This window comes from Thalassophryne amazonica, chromosome 17 (genome assembly GCF_902500255.1).
Source record: "Thalassophryne amazonica chromosome 17, fThaAma1.1, whole genome shotgun sequence".
Classification (NCBI taxonomy): Eukaryota; Metazoa; Chordata; class Actinopteri; order Batrachoidiformes; family Batrachoididae; genus Thalassophryne; species Thalassophryne amazonica.
Genome location: NC_047119.1, coordinates 36929227 through 36949120, shown reverse-complemented (window position 1 = coordinate 36949120; position 19894 = coordinate 36929227). Strand labels below are relative to the sequence as shown.

Sequence of the window (19894 nt, the reverse complement as noted above, 5' to 3'; positions counted from 1 at the left end):
GAGCCCTAGTAATGAAATATTTCAACATTTACCTAAACATTTAGTTACATCCATCCATTTTCTACACCTACTTACTCCACTGAAGGGTCACGGGGCGGCTGGAGTCTATCCCAGCAGTCAGAGAGCATGAGGCAGGGTGTACCCTGGACAGGACGCTAGTCTGTCACAGGGCCACGTATAGCCAAAAAACACATTCACACCCACATGCAGACCTACAGACAATTCCAGTTCACCTAACCTGCATGTCTTTGGAAGTGGGAGGAAGCCAGAGCACCCAAAGGGAATCCAAGCAAACATGGGGAGAACATGCAAAGTCCACACAGAAAAGCTACCAGTGGGAATCGATCCCATGACCCTCTTGCTGTGAGGCAACCGTGCTAACCACTAAGTCATCATTTAGTTACACATTTCTTTAAATATTTATCTAATTATTTTGTGACAAACTGATTTTGACTGATTTTAATTTGAACTGTTGAAACAAAATGAATTCATTGATAAATTCTGATAAGCATTTTTCCAGTTTAGTGGTATTTTAAAGAATATATGTTGAGTAAGCTTAAAAAATATTTACAAATGAAAATGATCCTTAGTTTCAGCCCTACATAAAAGCAAACAAACAAACAAACAAACAAAAAAAACATATTTTCAATGAAACCTTAAGCAAAAATCTAAAGTGGTAATACGTCATTCTGTAATGCCCACCATTAACATTTGGTTTAAGAATCATGCACGAATGCTTGCATTCTCAGCATTTTGTGGCAGTCGGTGTAATTATACCACCAAGGGAAGGAGTTTAGCAAGCATTTAAACTTCAGGGCAGCAAGTGAAGCATTCTCTGAGCAGTATCATCTGCAAATGTGAGAACGTTCATCCTGGACCAAAGCAAGTGGGTGCACCATTTCAGTGCAGTTCTGCCATGCCATTGTACATTTAATAATACTTATTATTAAGGAAAAACAGACACTTGCACATTTTCACAGCTCAATCTTGCCATTTCAAGCTATTGGTGGCTTTTTATTGTTGTTGTTGTGCTGTGGTGGTGAAAATGGGACGCCAGGCATCAGCACGTACCATGGGGAGACCTGGTGCGACCCACGTGTCTACGGGATGACTGCGTCCTGTGTTGAGCTACTCTGGCATAGTAAACATCCTCGTGGATGGGGGAGAGGTTTCCCTCAATGTTATTCTCAGTGGTTACCTCTACAGGAAAGACCAATCACAGGGTGGGTGTAGTTACAACGCAGCGCTCAACAATCCCCTCCTAAAAAGTTAACTTAAGAACCCCAATAACAACCCGAAGCTTCTTTACACAAGCGAATCAAGTCCTCATAGTTATCATTGATGGCAGACGCAAAAATGAGTTGTACAGAGGGTGAAAATTAATTTGCAGTGACTTTATCAGCTAAGTGGTAGGATATGCTGCTGCAAAGATGGGCGCTGGGTACAAAAGAGTTGGATTTCTGTGTTCATCAGGTATGGGTGTGTTGTAGTACAAATATAATACTAGCCAATCAGAGTGACATCTATCCTTTTCCTTTTAACTGGAGTGTGCCAGGTTCACTGCACTGTAGCACTGGGGAAGCAGATGCAAGTGAAAAGATGGCTGTAAGTTACCACATTAGTGTCATCCTGCCACAACAGACAATGGCCACCAAAGCTCCCTACGGTGAAGCAATCAAGCAGCAAGGTGAGAGTTTAAGTTATTTTGTTTAATGGCTGTTTTCAATTAATTTTCATCATTTATCTTACCAAATTTCCCTGAGTATAAGTCATGTTTTTTTACAGGTTTGGGAGGTCCTGCAAGTTATATTCTGGTGCAATTTATATACCAAAAAAAAAAAAAAAAAAAAAGTCACATGTTCATTTATAATAACTATTCATGCAGCGCTTTTCCCAGGAATTAAAGCATTAAACAAAATAAACCCCAACAATAAAGGGGAAACACAATAATAAAAGGACACTACAATAACAAAATCACAAATTAAAGAGCTGATTTTTTTAAAAATTAATGAACTCGTGTTGGATTTATGCAAGAAACTGTGGGCTTCCTGCATAAATCCATTGTTCACTTCTCCATGTTGTTGTGAGCCAGCAATCCATGTCCATCTGACAATTTCTTTAGTACAAACTCCATCAAATAACATCCAATAGTATATTATTTAATGCAAGCTGATTTGTCAGTCTTGCTCATTTTTGGAATTTAAAAGTTCTTATGTTAAGTTACGGTACAGGCTGTGGGGTGCACATGTGCTACACTGAGGTCCTGTCCGTTGTTAAACTCAGCCCCAGGGAAATTCTGTGTTAAATGTGAGTTCCACTTACACAGTAAATTTTGCAGAGTAAAATATACTCTTCCAGGATAACATTTGGTCCCAGTCCAAAAAGAGTTAAATACTCAATACTCAATCACAGTGCTAAATCATTTCTATCACAGGGTAAAATCAACTTTGTCATGCTATGATTGACTCTTACTGGAGTTGAAAAATGTGATTTGACAAGACGGTAGCGCTGATTTCACTCCATAATAGAGTGTATTTAACTCTATTTGGAATGGGACCAAATGTTATCCTGGCAGAGTATATTTTACTCTGCAAAATTTACTGTGTACAGAAAAAAAGGTATGACTGACTCTACATTGTGACTTATACGTTTGTTTGTTTGTTTGTTTTTCCTCTTTGCAATGCATTTTTTTACAGGTGCAACTCATACGCCAGAAAATAAAGTATACATTTAAATGTGATGGTCTGAGAGAGAGAGAGAGAGAGAGAGAGAGAGAGAGAGAGAGAGAGAGAGAGAGAGAGAGAGAGAGAAGCAGTTCATATTCTTATATCAAAATAAAACAAAACAACTGACTTTTAAAAACAGTCACCTCATTGCCTCACCTCAGGGAGCTTTGGAAGCTGCTCACATAAATTATCTGGGTTTTTTGGGGGGGTTCTTCCTCAAAAAGAATGCAAGAGGGACTTTTTCCTTACCACTGTCACCTCTGTGCTTGCTCAGGTGGTTTGGTAAGCTTAGATCTGACCCATGTGAAGCACCTTGGGGCAAATTTGTTGTGATGTGGCACTATATAAAAAAAACTTGCATTGAATTGCATACTTCATAAATACGTAGATCATTTTCTTCACCAGAAAACCTCTCACTGGAGTGTGCCATCTGAACAGCAATGCACCGGGTTGCAGCACACACCATTCTTAAAAGCAATGCTCAGATTGTGCGCTGTTTATTTAGCAAAGTGAAACTGGACACACCCCAAATGCACTTGTTTTTCAACAGTGCACTATAGCTGGTTGAAATAGGGCAAATTATTTGTTTTCAACACCAATATGCTGTGGTAGATGGTTAAATTAAAATAATTTTGACAAAGTCCAAATTTATATGGATCTGACTGTATGTAAGATACCCATTGTTGCAACTGTGCACATCAGGTTAAAAAAAAACCTGCCATCTTGTTGTGTAGTAACATTCTCAACAAATTATTGAATAAATCTAACTTGTATTCAGGTAGTGGAGGGTATGAGCATGGTTCATAGACACAGAAGTGAGCTAGAGACATGGAAAGGTTTGAATGACACAATGTTTTACTATGGCACAGAAGACATTCAAAAATAAGATAAGTAAATTAAAACAGTTGCCCCTGTCTCACCACATGTCCATACTGACCAATAGAAGGGACCACGAGGGGTCGTCTCTGGGGGTGCGGACCGCCGTGGTGAATTCTTCTCCCCGTCTCTCGATCATGTCGGCCTCCAGCAGGAGTGTTTGTCTAAAATACAAAAAAAAAATCAATAAATACATAAAATGCCACAGAAAACAAAGGTATTACATGCTAACTGTTTATGTATTGCTCACAGAGATGTGGACACAGTGTGTGAAGAGACACAGGTGAACAGTATGTTAAAAAAGTCATGCAGCACTCACAGACAGATGCTTTCGAACGTGGACGCACACACTACACACACACGCACACACACACAAGCCTGTAGGAAAACTTGAGGTTAAAAAAAGAAAATACTTTTGGACATATAAATTTTGTCTGAGAATAACATTAAGGCAGTGTCAGTGATACTGACTGACATGGTCACAATACTGTGCTGTCTCTCTCCAAGGTGCTCAAGGTCCTCAGAGGTCTTGGAACTGAGACCACACTCTAGACCAAACTGACTTTGGGTCCAGATGTTGCACAGTGTGTATATCTAATACCATGGTTGATTTCTTAAGATGGGTGTGTGGTGAACCTGCTTTTTCATGATGAGAGGAGGATTTGTTAAATGCATGAAAAAAGCAGAGGAGTGTGTCAGTTTATCTCGATGCATTTTTTTCTTTCTTTTGCCACCACATCTCTGCTATAAGCAACAGGCTGGTTGTCGCCGTGTCTCAGTGTTCTTGAAATGATGCACTATCTCCACCTGGTGGACATTTACCATTAATAGAATTTTGCCAAGAGCTGCATTACTGTATGAAAATTCAGTAAGGTATATCTTATATAGTATATTCCAATTCTAAGGTGGAACTGTGCCAGTATACGAGGTCTGTTAGAAAAGTATCTGACCTTTTTATTTTTTTCAAAAACCTGATGGATTTGAATCAGGTGTGCTTGCATGAGCCAACCTTAATCTGTGTGATGCCCATAGCATCGTCACCGAAAGCCATCTGAATAATCAGAATGGTTTCCACCTGGCTGTCGCCCAGTTTCTGGCAAAATTTGATGCAGTCACGCTGCTCAAGTCGTTCCGCCATTTCCTTGCAAAGGAAAAAGGACGAGAGACTCCACCCATCCTCACACAAAGGCTGCTTACAAGCAAATGATGAAATCGACAGGTGTGAAAAAACTCACGCATGCACACGAAGGTTCATGGTTGGCTCATGCAAGCACACGTGATTCAAATCCATCAGGTTTTTGAAAAAAATAAAAAGGCCGGATACTTTTGAGTGAAGTGCTGTGAATACTTTCTGAATGCACCGTAGGTAGAATAGAAATGGAAGTGGGATGAAGGCTGTGAATACTTAAGTACATTTGATTTCTTAATATTTTTATTTTTAATAAATTTGCAAAATTAAAAAAAAAAACTTTTGTTCACATTGTCATTATGGGGTATTGTGTATAGAATTTTTAGAGAAAAAATTTAATTATCCATTGTGAAATAAGGCTGTAAAATAACAAAATACAAAAAAAGTGAAGTGCTGTGAATACTTTCTGAATGCACTGTAGGTAGAATAGAATTGGAAGTGGGATGAGGTCATGCTACATCACATTTCAAGGTGACTGTTTTTTGTAGATATGTGTGCGGTCTACACTAAAGCTTCTGGACCCCAGCATTTGATTGTGGGATATGGAGCTTTTTGTGGGGGTTTGGAAATGCATGAGGATTGAGATGAAAACTTGGGAATGTCCTAATTCAGTGACTAATTTGGCATTCATACAGTCACTGATTTAATAACGTGGTCTATTTTTCTGGGATTCTGGATGTCATCTTCGGGTTGTCCTTTCTTCTATTCTATTCTGTTCTGACAATTCTGTGCCATGGTTTAGTTTTATTTGTTAGTACAGCCAAAGCAGGTGGTCAACCCACCGAGTCTAATCTACTGGAGGATACGTCCAATATCATGAAATGCCTCAGGGTGTTTTTCCTCACCATTGTCACTGATTTACTTGCTCAAAGGGTGGGTAAGGTTTAAAGCTTGGGGTGACTTATGTTGTGATTTGGTGCTGTAAAAATGAACTGAAGGTAGCTAGCTAACCAGGCAGCAAGTACGCTACTAAGCAGGTAAGTAGAAAGCACATAAGTAAGGACGAATGAGGTAGGTAGGTATGTAGGCAGGTAAAAATAAGAAGCAAGCAGAGAGGATTTAATTAAAGAAAGGTCTCGTTGGGCAAGCAGGTAACAAAACAAGTGAGAAAGTAGCAAGTACGTAACCAAGCTTGTGTGTGTGTGTGTGTGTGTGTGTGTGTGTGTGTGTGTGTGTGTGTGTGTGTGTGTGTGTGTGTGTGTGTGTGTGTGTGTGTGTGTGTGTATACGTGTGTGCATGCATGCGTGCATGCGTCAAAGAGAAAATTTGGACTTTCAGAGCAAAAGGGGGACCTGTGCATGGATACCTGTGCACGAGTGAAACCACGCAAGCATCATGTGGTCGTGTGTTATCCTACTTTAGTAATTATTTGACTAAAAAAGGATCACCAAATGTCACCTTGGTTTCATGGATGCTGAACAGAACCACAACACTGTATGTCATCCTTCTTTTGCTCTGTGTGTGTGCATGCATGCATGCGTGCATGTTTTTAAGCTGATTTTGCAGGCTAGTTTGGGTTTTTGTGTGTGTGTGCATGCGTGTGTGCATTCAGGTATGGGGTTGCTGTGTAGTTCGCCAAATAACCATTAGAGTTTGTGGTTACTAACTCATGGCTTTAGAATAAGTGCCAAGAAATGCACCTTGGGAGTGTTGTGCGAGTTGCGCCGACGTCCCTCTTCCAGCTGCATTTCAGAGTACAGCTCCTCCTCATCCTCCTCCATGATGTCAGACAGGTCAGAGCCCCGGCTGCTTTCGCTGTGATAATCTTCATTGTGACTATAGTGAGGCTTTTGAAAGTCACACACAAGCGCACACACACAGAGAGGCAATCGTATGTGTAAACAGACACACATGCACACGCAAAACACACATATGACCACACGTGAACGGGCAAATGTACTCAGTGATGAACACAAGCACAGGAATGTGTGCGTGCAACCAACCGGATATGCATGTACATGTACGCATACACACGTGCACGCACGCACACATACGGAAGAGGTTACCACATGTTTCCATTGATAAAAAACACATTGGGACTGAAGCTCAGAAGAAGGCAAATGAGTCAGAAGTTATCGCGTTGGTCTTACCGGCCGTCCCAACTCGGAGCCTCTGAGGAACTCGTCCACAGAGGGTCCTCTTCGACGGCTGCGTGTAAACCCTTCGTCGTGCTCCTCTTCTTCATCAGAGTGATGCTGGTGGAACGGCTGACCCGGATCGCCATACCTGGCCTGTCTCCTTTCGCCCTAAAAATTAAGCATGAATAGTGAAGCTGTGTAACAGAGACATGAAGGTATCCCCATGTAGTCACATTTTAAAGCTACAGTGTGTAGAATTTAGGAGCGTTTATTAGCAAAAATAGAATATAGCATTCATAACCATCTGTTCATTAGTGTAGAATTAATTGTCTGCAACAATGAATCAATGCGTTGGAATTAGATGAGAATGAGCCCTTCACGTCGACGTGGAAGCGGGCCCCCTCATGGGGGCTACCATGTTTTACTACAACAGCCCACTCAGCCCATACTTACTTTGGCATTTTGCAGTGTGGCCAGAAAAGTGAAGAACAAAGAAGAGGATTCAGTCGTTGCTCTTTTATGCACTCTTTACTGGTTGCTAGTGCTTGCTAACAAGTTTGAGAAACTTAATTTTTTCTGAAATGGACGATTGTAAGTCTTGCTTATCAAAACAGAAGATGAGGGATCGAGAATCCCCGTTACCAAAGAAGCAAAAACGTGAAAGGAAACAAAATCGTGACCAATGACAGCATAGCGGAATCTGCAACCTCACCACTAGATGACACTAAATCCAACAGACTGTAGCTTTAATGAACAGGAACAGATCAGTAATTATTCATCTGAATATGATCACTACAGTAGCATATATTAATGACATCTTTATTCTGACCTTGCCACTCTCTGCTGCCACCCTTTGAGCTGCTTCTCGGGCGATGGCTTTGGCCACAGTATCCGGGATAAGTGTGCCTCTAGGCTGCGGAAGGATCCTCTGGGGGGACAGGGAGCGGGGATTGGCAGGGGGCGGAGCCTCTAGGGTGTGTCCTTGCATGGGCAAAGGAGGTTGGGCAGACGGAGAGCGTGTGAGGTCCCAGCCAGGCTGGCTAGGTGGAATTGCTACTCCGTGGTGGGCTGCCTGCTCTTTGGCATCCAGGTCTCTGGCACTTACTGGTCTTTGAGGTACAGGGTGGGGTTGGGAGTGTGGCAGCAGCGGCAGCTGGTGCTGGTGCTGGGGCATGGGACCTTGGTGGGACGGGTGAGGCTGAAGGTGCAGGGGCTGTGGCTGAGGGTGCGGGGGTCGGAGCTGGGGTGGTGGCAGTCCACCTATATGTGGTAGCCGAGGATGGGGTTGTGGGTGTGGGGGGTGGAGTGTTAGCGACTGTCCATGTGGCTGGGGTGGTAGGGGTAGCTGGGGCTGGGGATGCGGGAGGTGAGGGGACTGTATGTGGGGTTGAGCATGGGGGTGTGGAGGGGCACCTGCGTGGGGGTGCATTGGTGGAGGCAGCGCAAGAGGAGGTAGAGGCACTAGCAGGTTGTTTGGAATGGTGGCAACTTGTGAGTCCTGGGATTCGCCTTGTACCGAAAGTGTCCTGACAATGACTTCCCTGGCCTCCAGGCACTGAATCCTGGTCAGCTCTACGGTAACATAGTCTGCCATTGGGTACAAGACCTCCGCTATCTGGGAAAACATCACAGAAATAACCACAATCCATTAGATTTAACAACGCCATGGACCTGCAGGCTAAAATCTTTATATTGTTGGGTGAAATGAGTAAACATCTCTTGGAAGGTGTTTCAAGAGGGCCAAAATTACAAATGCCACATATTGACCTGACTAACTGAAAATTCTTCATTTGGTTTCTCCCTTTTTCACTTAGGGCCACCACAGAAGAGCCTGTTGATTTGGCACAAGTTTTACACCAGATGTACTTCCTGACACAACTCCACAGTGGAGGAAGCTGGGGCAGAGTGGATCAGAAATGTTGTTTTGTGGCAGCATAAACACATTATGCATAGGTTTAGGTCATTCTATTGTGGATTTAATACAGCAGGTTATTGTTTATAAGGCTGTGTTATTTATGTCTCCCCAAGTGTAATTTACAAGTTTTTAAAATTGATTTCAAAATTTTTGATTCACTGTGCCCCAGACACTAATTCACGGGGCACAGTGAATCAACTTAGAATATAATGAATAAAACACATGATTATAAAGATTTCTTCAAAATTATTAAGTATATGCTGATGCATTTACAAACTATAATCAAACAAACCAGCTATGTAATGTGTGAGTGTCTTATATAGTGATATAACTCCTTTAGAAACTATTCTAAATACAACTGTCATAATTTCTGTTCAAACGTGAAAACAGATGTTTATATACATAAATGATAGAAATAATTCATGACAAAATAAATGTATAGCTTCAACAAGTAATATTTGTCATCCACTTGATACTGGGGCTTAGTAAATCACTTTCTAGACTGATTCACTGTGCCCCCGATTCACTGTGCCCCGGGTGCACGTGACACACGAGTCATGTTATCAAATAGCTGGTAGTCTGGAGAAAACATAACACATCCTCATCAGTTGGACAGGGTAGTCTTCTAACTAATACCAAATTTTTTGCGCCACCTTTCCTCTGTTGTGAGAAATAAATACAAAGACACTGACATCCACAAAACTTACTTTTGATAGGAAAAAACTGACTTCACTTGCCACTTACTTTTACCCTTAATGTATCCAAAAATAAAACATTAATTTATAAGGGGGATGTTTTTATGCATAAAATATGGCATAATTGCTGCAAATATACAACCCCAATTCCAATGAAGTTGGGACGTTGTGTAAAATGTAACTAAAAACAGAATACAATGATTTGAAAATGCTCTTCAACCTGTATTCAACTGAATACACCACAAATACAAGATATTTATTGTTTAAACTGATAAACTTTATTGTTTTTGTGCAAATATTTGCTCATTTTGAAATGGATGCCTGCAACACATTTCAAAAAAGTTGGGATGGGGCAACAAATGACTGGGAAAGTTGATGAATGCTCAAAGAACACCTAATTGGAAACAGTGTTATGATTGGGTATAAAAGGAGCATCCCCAAAAGACTCAGCCGTTCACAAGCAAAGATGGGGCGAGGATCACCACTTTGTGAACAACTCCATGAAAAAATAGTCCAACAGTTTAAGAACAATGTTTCTCAACATTTAATTGGAAGGAATTTAGGGATTCCATCATCTACAGTCCATAATATAACCAGAAGATCCAGAGAATCTGGAGAACCAAAACCAACATCATTGTGTAAAGGATCTTACCACGTGGGCTCAGGAACACTTCAGAAAACCATTGTCAGTTAACACAGTTCGTTGCTACATCTACAAGTGCAAGTTGAAACTCTACCGTGCAAAATGAAAGCCATACATCAACAACATCCAGAAATGCTGCCGCCTTCACTGGGCCCGAGCTCATTTGAAATGGACAGATGCAAAGTGGAAAAGTGTCCTGTGGTCTGATGAGTCCACATTTCAAGTGGTTTTTGGAAATCATGGGCGTTGTGTCCTCGGGACAAAAGAGGAAAAAGACCATCCAGATTGTTACCAGCGCAAAGTTCAAAAGCCAGCATCTGTGATGGTATGGGAGTGTGTTAGTGCCCATGGCATGGGCAACTTACATATATGTGATGGCACCATCAATGCTGAAAGGTACATCCACATTTTGGAGCAACACATGTTGCCATCCAAGCAACGTCTTTTTCAGAGACATCCCTACTTATTTCAGCAAGATAATGCCAAGACACATTCTGCACCTGTTACAACAGCGTGGCTTCATAGTAAAAGAGTGCGGGTACTGGACTGGCCTGCCTGCAGTCCAGTCCTGTCGCCTACTGAAAATGTGTGGCACATTACTGTTGAACAACTGAAGTTGTACATCAAGCAAGAATGGGAAAGCATTGCCAAAGCTTCAACAATTAGTGTCCTCAGTTCCCAAACGCTTATTGAGTGTTGTTAGAAGGAAAGGTGATGTAACACAGTGGTAAACATACCCTGTCCCAGCTTTTTTTGAAACGTGTTGCAGGCATCCATTTCAAAATGAGCAAATATTTGCACAAAAACAATAAAGTGTATCTGTTTGAACATTAAATATCTTCTCTTCATGGTGCATTCAATTTAATATAGGTTGAAGAGGATTTGCAAATCACTGTATTCTGTTTTTATTTACATTTTACACAACGTCCCAACTTCATTAGACCTGGGGTAGTATATGTAGTTTTGCAGATATAGCTACTGATTCTCCATGCCCCAGTTTCCCCGATATAGAGAATGGGTAGGGGTGGTCCGAAACCTTCTGATTTGGAAACAAGGGCACTAAGTGCTTGGCCTCCACGGTGACCTAACTGAAACTCAAAATTAAATTTTTATTCTGAAAAAACGAATTTCAATGCCTAATATATCCCATCCGTGTATACGAGTTACAATGAACATTCTGCTGCGTTTGTCACATATACTGCTGGCTGTCGGTCTTCATTTTATTGTTAAAATATACGCAAAATACAAACTACTGCAGGCTGTAATCAAGCGCTTTGTTTGAAACTCAAATATTATCACATCAACAAAACAATAATTTTTTTTTACCCCAGAGAAATGAGCCTACCTGTATTTCAGTAGTTACTGAAACAGGAGAAGGCTGCGATTACTCACAGACAATTTGCAATCTCTGTATTATTAACAATTATTACAAAGAAAAGAAGATATTTATTATTTTACCTTAAATTTTGGAATTTAATTCTGTTGGGGGGGGAGTTAAACTTCATTTTCAGTTATTAAAGGTAATCGCTTAAAATTATCAGAGATATTTGTGGTTAAATAGAAAGTAACTAACGACTGAGTAGTTTTAGGTCTGGACTCCTTTGGACATTTAAATAAACAGTAGGTGGACTTGATTTGTCTTAAGAATGCAAACAATCACAGAAAAAACAGAAAAAAATCTAATTATGATGCAGACAAAACAAAATTCTGTTGGGGTGGGGGGCTGTCCCCTCTGTCCATTGTGGCTTCTATGCCCCTGTTCAGACACCCCGGGTTTTCTTGAGCACGTTTCCTGTCTATGACTGGAACCCAAGTCAAGTTAAAGCACATTTCTCTTTTGTGGCTCAGTGTTTATTTCCTTCATTCCTCACCAGAGGGAGTGAGAGAGCTTTCTCAAAACGTCCATCCATCCATTCATTTTCTATACCTGCTTACTCCAATTAAGGGTCACGGAGGTGGGCTGTAGCATGAGGCAGGGTACACCCTGGACAGGATGCCAGTCTGTCACAGGGTCACATATCGTAGTCAGGAGGATATGGACAAAAAAACAAACACATTCACAGATAATTTAAAGTTTCCAATCCATTGAACCTGCATGTCTTTGGATGTGGAAAGAGGCCGGAGCATCCAGAGGGAAACCGCAGACACGGGGAGAACATGCAAACTCCACACAGAAAGGCTACAGGTGGGAATCGATGCCATGACCTCCTTGCTGCGCCGGATGCTCTTCCTGATGCAACTCCACATTACATGGAGAAATGTGGCAGGGGTGGGGTTTGAACCGGGAACCTTTCACACTGAAACCAAATGCACTAACCAACCAAATGCAATGCCAACCACTAAGCCCCCCTTATATCCTCAAAATGTAGAAATCAATCAATCAATCAACTTTTTTCTTATATAGCGCCAAATCACAACAAACAGTTGCCCCAAGGCGCTCCATATTGTAAGGCAAGGCCATAGAATAATTATGAAAAACCCCAACGGTCAAAACGACCCCCTATGAGCAAGCACTTGGCCACAGTGGGAAGGAAAAACTCCCTTTTAACAGGAAGAAACCTCCAGCAGAACCAGGCTCAGGGAGGGGCAGTCTTCTGCTGAGACTGGTTGGGGCTGAGGGAAAGAACCAGGAAAAAGACATGCCGAGAAGGGGGGCAGAGATCGATCACTAATGATTAAATGCAGAGTGATGCATACGGAGCAAAAAGAGAAAGAAACAGTGCATCATGGGAACCCCCCCACAGTCTACGTCTAAAGCAACATAACCAAGGGATGGTCCAGGGTCACCCGATCCAGCCCTAACTATAAGCCTTAGCGAAAAGGAAAGTTTTAAGCCTAATCTTAAAAGTAGAGAGGGTATCTGTCTCCCTGATCTGAATTGGGAGCTGGTTCCACAGGAGAGGAGCCTGAAAGCTGAAGGCTCTGCCTCCCATTCTACTCTTACAAACCCTAGGAACTACAAGTAAGCCCGCAGTCTGAGAGCGAAGCGCTCTAATGGGGTAATATGGTACTACGAGGTCCCTAAGATAAGATGGGACCTGATTATTCAAAACCTTATAAGTAAGAAGAAGAATTTTAAATTCTATTCTAGAATTAACAGGAAGCCAATGAAGAGAGGCCAACACGGGTGAGATATGCTCTCTCCTGCTAGTCCCCGTCAGTACTCTAGCTGCAGCATTCTGAACCAACTGAAGGCTTTTTAGGGAACTTTTAGGACAACCTGATAATAATGAATTACAATAGTCCAGCCTAGAGGAAATAAATGCATGAATTAGTTTTTCAGCATCACTCTGAGACAAGACCTTTCTGATTTTAGAGATATTGCGTAAATGCAAAAGGGCAGTCCTACATATTTGTTTAATATGCGCTTTGAATGACATATCCTGATCAAAAATGACTCCAAGATTTCTCACAGTATTACTAGAGATCAGGGAAATGCCATCCAGAGTAACGATCTGGTTAGACACCATGCTTCTAAGATTTGTGGGGCCAAGTACAATAACTTCAGTTTTATCTGAGTTTAAAAGCAGGAAATTAGAGGTCATCCATGTCTTTATGTCTGTAAGACAATCCTGCAGTTTAGCTAATTGGTGTGTATCCTCTGGCTTCATGGATAGATAAAGCTGGGTATCATCTGCGTAACAATGAAAATTTAAGCAATACCGTCTAATAATACTGCCTAAGGGAAGCATGTATAAAGTGAATAAAATTGGTCCTAGCACAGAACCTTGTGGAACTCCATAATTAACTTTAGTCTGTGAAGAAGATTCCCCATTTACATGAACAAACTGTAATCTATTAGACAAATATGATTCAAACCACCGCAGCGCAGTGCCTTTAATACCTATGACATGCTCTAATCTCTGTAATAAAATTTTATGGTCAACAGTATCAAAAGCAGCACTGAGGTCCAACAGAACAAGCACAGAGATAAGTCCACTGTCCGAAGCCATAAGAAGATCATTTGTAACCTTCACTAATGCTGTTTCTGTACTATGATGAATTCTAAAACCTGACTGAAACTCTTCAAATAGACCATTCCTCTGCAGGTGATCAGTTAGCTGTTTTACAACTACCCTCTCAAGAATCTTTGAGAGAAAAGGAAGGTTGGAGATTGGCCTATAATTAGCTAAGATAGCTGGGTCAAGTGATGGCTTTTTAAGTAATGGTTTAATTACTGCCACCTTAAAGGCCTGTGGTACATAACCAACTAACAAAGATAGATTGATCATATTTAAGATTGAAGCATTAAATAATGGTAGGACTTCCTTGAGCAGCCTGGCAGGAATGGGGTCTAATAAACATGTTGATGGTTTGGATGAAGTAACTAATGAAAATAACTCAGACAGAACAATCGGAGAGAAAGAGTCTAACCAAATACCGGCATCACTGAAAGCAGCCAAAGATAACGATACATCTTTGGGATGGTTATGAGTAATTTTTTCTCTAATAGTCAAAATTTTGTTAGCAAAGAAAGTCATGAAGTCATTACTAGTTAAAGTTAATGGAATACTCAGCTCAATAGAGCTCTGACTCTTTGTCAGCCTGGCTACAGTGCTGAAAAGAAACCTGGGGTTGTTCTTATTTTCTTCAATTAGTGATGAGTAGAAAGATGTCCTAGCTTTACGGAGGGCTTTTTTATAGAGCAACAAACTCTTTTTCCAGGCTAAGTGAAGATCTTCTAAATCAGTGAGACGCCATTTCCTCTCCAACTTACGGGTTATCTGCTTTAAGCTACGAGTTTGTGAGTTATACCACGGAGTCAGACACTTCTGATTTAAAGGTCTCTTTTTCAGAGGAGCTACAGCATCCAAAGTTGTCTTCAATGAGGATGTAAAACTATTGACGAGATACTCTAACTCCCTTACAGAGTTTAGGTAGCTACTCTGCTCTGTGTTGGTATATGACATTAGAGAACATAAAGAAGGAATCATATCCTTAAACCTAGTTACAGCGCTTTCTGAAAGACTTCTAGTGTAATGAAACTTATTCCCCACTGCTGGGTAGTCCATCAGGGTAAATGTAAATGTTATTAAAAAAATGATCAGACAGAAGGGAGTTTTCAGGGAATACTGTTAAGTCTTCTATTTCCATACCATAAGTCAGAACAAGATCTAAAATATGATTAAAGTGGTGGGTGGACTCATTTACTTTTTGAGCAAAGCCGATAGAGTCTAATAATAGATTAAATGCAGTGTTGAGGCTGTCATTCTCAGCATCTGTGTGGATGTTAAAATCACCCACTATAATTATCTTATCTGAGCTAAGCACTAAGTCAGACAAAAGGTCTGAAAATTCACAGAGAAACTCACAGTAACGACCAGGTGGACGATAGATAATAACAAATAAAACTGGTTTTATTTGAAAGGCCCCAAATGGAAAATACGGCATTGACCTTGAATCACAGGTAGGTGGCACTGCTGTGCATGATTTGGGAACTCCTAATGATTTAAAAAAAAAAAACATACTGATTATTCGAAGCTCATCCAAGGTGTTGTGGGTCATGTTTCAAACATACTGAACATGATTATGTAACTCCTGTGATGTTCTTTTTTGTTAGAATTATTTAATTTAAATACATTAAAATGTGAAAACAAGTCACCTTCTGTCCTTTGGTGCAGACTGCGTATCCAATCACGTTGGCTCCATTGGAGGTGCCTGTGGGGGACATGATAGGAGGCTTCCAGCGCACCTGAAGGACCCCCGGAGCTTGACCACAGAGCACCTGGACATCCTGGGGGGGCAGGGGAGGACCTAGGAGGCAGGAGAAGAGGTGTAAGGGGAGGAAAAAATAATATCACTTTATTTTATATTACATTTTATATATATATATATATATGGAACCACACAAAAGGAAAGGTCACGAAGCATTCACCAAATGTACAAAAGGGGTATACACACACACACACACACACACACACACACACACACACTCACACACACACACACACACACACACTCACACTCACACACACACACACACACACACACACACACACTCACACACACACACACACACACACACTCACACTCACACACATGCACACAAACAACCACGAATGCGGAGTGAGGGGGAGGTGATGGGAGGAGTCAGGGTTTATTTTGAATTTGTACAGCAAATTTAATCTTGGGATAGAAGGACACATCCTTTTGCTGGTACTTTGTCGGGGACACTAACATTGTTGGAAATCAAACATCATGCAAATGTATTAAAACAGCACAGCAATTCCACCTTGTTTGTATTACAAATTTACATCACCTGCACTTTTAGTATTGTTGAGTATTTTATGAACATAGTGTTCACTTTTTCTCCTGTATTACCATAATCTCTCACCATAGGTGTACCTAGGGTGGGGACTGAAAGGGTTGTAGCCATCTATGACTAGCCTCACCATAACCCTGGGAGAAAATTTACATTTGTCATTCAAAATCCTGTTTTCAGTCTCACATTCTTTGATTTATCTGTTCCTATAGCACCCTAGGCACCCATAAGACATTGGTTATACAACCCCTGGCAAAAATTATGGAATCACCAGCCTCTGAGGATGTTCATTCAGTTGTTTAATTTTATAGAAAAAAAGCAGATCACAGACATGACACAAAACTAAAGTCATTTCAAATGGCAACTTTCTGGCTTTAAGAAACACTATAAGAAATCAAGAAAAAAAGATTGTGGCAGTCAGTAACGGTTACTTTTTTAGACCAAGCAGAGGAAAAAAATATGGAATCACTCAATTCTGAGGAAAAAATTATGGAATCACCCTGTAAATTTTCATCCCCAAAACTAACACCTGCATCATATCAGATCTGCTCGTTAGTCTGCATCTAAAAAGGAGTGAACACACCTTGGAGAGCTGTTGCACCAAGTGGACTGACATGAATCATGGCTCCAACACGAGAGATGTCAATTGAAACAAAGGAGAGGATTATCAAACTCTTAAAAGAGGGTAAATCATCATGCAATGTTGCAAAAGATGTTGGCTATTCACAGTCAGCTGTGTCTAAACTCTGGACCAAATACAAACAACATGGGAAGGTTGTTAAAGGCAAACATACTGGTAGACCAAGGAAGACATCAAAGCGTCAAGACAGAAAACTTAAAGCAATATGTCTCAAAAATCGAAAAATGCACAACAAAACAAATGAGGAACGAATGGGAGGAAACTGGAGTCAACGTCTGTGACCGAACTGTAAGAAACCGCCTAAAGGAAATGGGATTTACATACAGAAAAGCTAAACGAAAGCCATCATTAACACCTAAACAGAAAAAAAACAAGGTTACAATGGGCTAAGGAAAAGCATTCGTGGACTGTGGATGACTGGATGAAAGTCATATTCAGTGATGAATCTCGAATCTGCATTGGGCAAGGTGATGATGCTGGAACTTTTGTTTGGTGCCGTTCCAATGAGATTTATAAAGATGACTGCCTGAAGAGAACATGTAAATTTCCACAGTCATTGATGATATGGGGCTGCATGTCAGCTAAAGGCACTGGGGAGATGGCTGTCATTACATCATCAATAAATGCACAAGTTTACGTTGATATTTTGGACAATTGAAAGGATGTTTGGGGATGTTTCAAGATGATAATGCATCTTGCCATAGAGCAAAAACTGCGAAAACATTCCTTGTAAAAAGACACATAGGGTCAATGTCATGGCATAGGGTCAGTGTCAACGAGTAGATCTGATTTGATGCAGGTGTTAGTTTGGGGAATGAAAATTTACAGGGTGATTCCATAATTTTTTCCTCAGAATTGAGTGATTCCATATTTTTTTCCTCTGCTTGGTCTAAAAAAGTAACCGTTACTGACTGTCACAATCTTTTTTTTCTTGATTTCTTATAGTGTTTCTTAAAGCCAGAAAGTTGCCATTTGAAATGACTTTAGTTTTGTGTCATGTCTGTGATCTGCTTTTTTTCTACAAAATTAAACAACTGAATGAACATCCTCTGAGGCCGGTGATTCCATAATTTTTGCCAGGGGTTGCATGTTATGTGCTGCACTGGGATCAAATCATTGGGCCCTATCTTCAGAAAGTGTGCCACATATTACACATGCATTTTGAGGCATGTCCTATTCAACGTTGCCAGTTTAAGGAATGCATAATCTAAGTGTAACGTATGACACAAGGCACAAAGGGGTTTACGTTATTCACCCAATTAGTCATAAGTGTGTTTTAAGCATAAGATGAAATAAACCAGTGAAAGTGTTATCCGTCTCCCCATCTGTCACCCTTTAAGAGCCAGAGTGCACCATGAAGCTGGCACATTGCTATTTAGATAGTGGGAAGAGTTTTTCTGGTGAGTTAACAGATCTGCACCAATGTAACAGGGTGCACCAGCGGAGTGCAGCTGCCAAAGCTCCCTGAGGTGAAGCAATGGAACAGTAAAGGGAAGTGTGACATTTTCCATTCAGGTTTACTTTTATTTTTTTGCATGGTCGTGTTAAATTAAATTTCAGAATGTCTTGAATCTGTTTATGCAGAATATATTATCAAATTATTGTATAAATACAAGAACAAATAACAAATATGTGCTCAACTTTACACCAGGTTTTTTGCTTGTTTGTTTGCTTGTTTACTGCCACATCATAGCGATGCTCACAACACTGGGCTTGACAAGAGCAATATTCTCAACAAGTGAGCACAATCCTAACAGCTGTTCACATGATGTGATTGCTGGGTGGGAAAATTACCACAGCCTTGATTGTATACTAACAATTACACTTGTGCTGGAGTGAAGATAGGATGTGGAAAAAGTGAAGCACTGTGAATACTTTCCGGATGCACCATATTTATAGATTTTTATATATTTATATTATATATTTATATATTTTTCATTATTCCTTTTGCATTGTTAATTGAGCAAGATTAAATGGGTTGTTTCCTTGTCAAAAAATGGCAGGAACCAGAATAGTCACACTTGTGTGTTTTTGTTTGTTTTGGCTTTTTTTCACTCTCTCTTTTCTTTCCTTTTTTTTTTTTTTGTATTTTGTCCGTAACCTAAATTTTCCAGATATGTATGTGCACCCTGAGTTTTTCTGATTTCTAAACAATTTCTAAATTTGTTCTCTCTGTTGTGTACTGTATGTGTGAATTAACAACATATATTCCATCATCTCTGGAGTGTAAATCACATCAGAATATAAATTGCACCTTTATTCTGTATGTGGAACTCTCCTTTTAACACAACATTTCTCTAGGGGTGAGTTTAACAACAGACAGGAGCTCAGTGTAGCACATGTGCACACCACAGAGTGTGATGTTACTTAACACAAAGACTTTTAAATTACAAACATAAGCGAGATGGATGAGTAAACATGCGATGGACAACATACTGGATCTCATTTGATGCAGTTTGGAAAACATCTAACATCAGAACGGAACAGTGACTTTTGCAGGAAGCCCTCAGGTTGTGGTGTGTGCTAAAAGGACTCTTAAATTCCAAAAACAAGCAAGATGAACAAATATATGTGCTATGGATGTTATTTGTTGCAGATGAGTATGGACTGCTGGCCCACAGCATTGAAAACACGACAATAAATACGTGTCATTTGATTTTTGTAATTAGCTCTTAATTTGTGATTATTTATTTATTTGCATTGTTGTAGTGTACGCTTGTTATTGGAGTTTCTTTTGTTAATGTGTCGAATCCTGGGAGAGCCCAATATAAATAGTTATTATTAATAACAAACGAGTGATTTTTCAGTATATAAGTCACTAGACTTCACAAACTAGTAAAATTAATTAACCAATAAATACCCTGCAATTA

General features: G+C 40.4%; 1 protein-coding gene across 7 annotated transcripts in view; it reads right to left on the bottom strand.

The window, feature by feature from the left end:
- The window catches only part of si:ch73-287m6.1 (RIMS-binding protein 2), a 177105-nt gene that overhangs the window by 16293 nt on the left and 140918 nt on the right, over nt 1-19894 (bottom strand). For 4 of the 7 annotated variants that reach the window (XM_034193032.1, XM_034193033.1, XM_034193039.1 and 1 more), the window contains 6 exons: nt 15725-15876; nt 7699-8484; nt 6882-7037; nt 6432-6578; nt 3664-3766; nt 1072-1200 (listed from right to left, as the gene is read on the bottom strand). In XM_034193032.1, coding sequence (XP_034048923.1) covers nt 1072-1200; nt 3664-3766; nt 6432-6578; nt 6882-7037; nt 7699-8484; nt 15725-15876 — 1473 coding nt within the window. The remainder of the gene's footprint in view (nt 1-1071; nt 1201-3663; nt 3767-6431; nt 6579-6881; nt 7038-7698; nt 8485-15724; nt 15877-19894) is intronic. The other 3 variants (XM_034193035.1, XM_034193034.1, XM_034193036.1) reach the window with 3 other exon arrangements.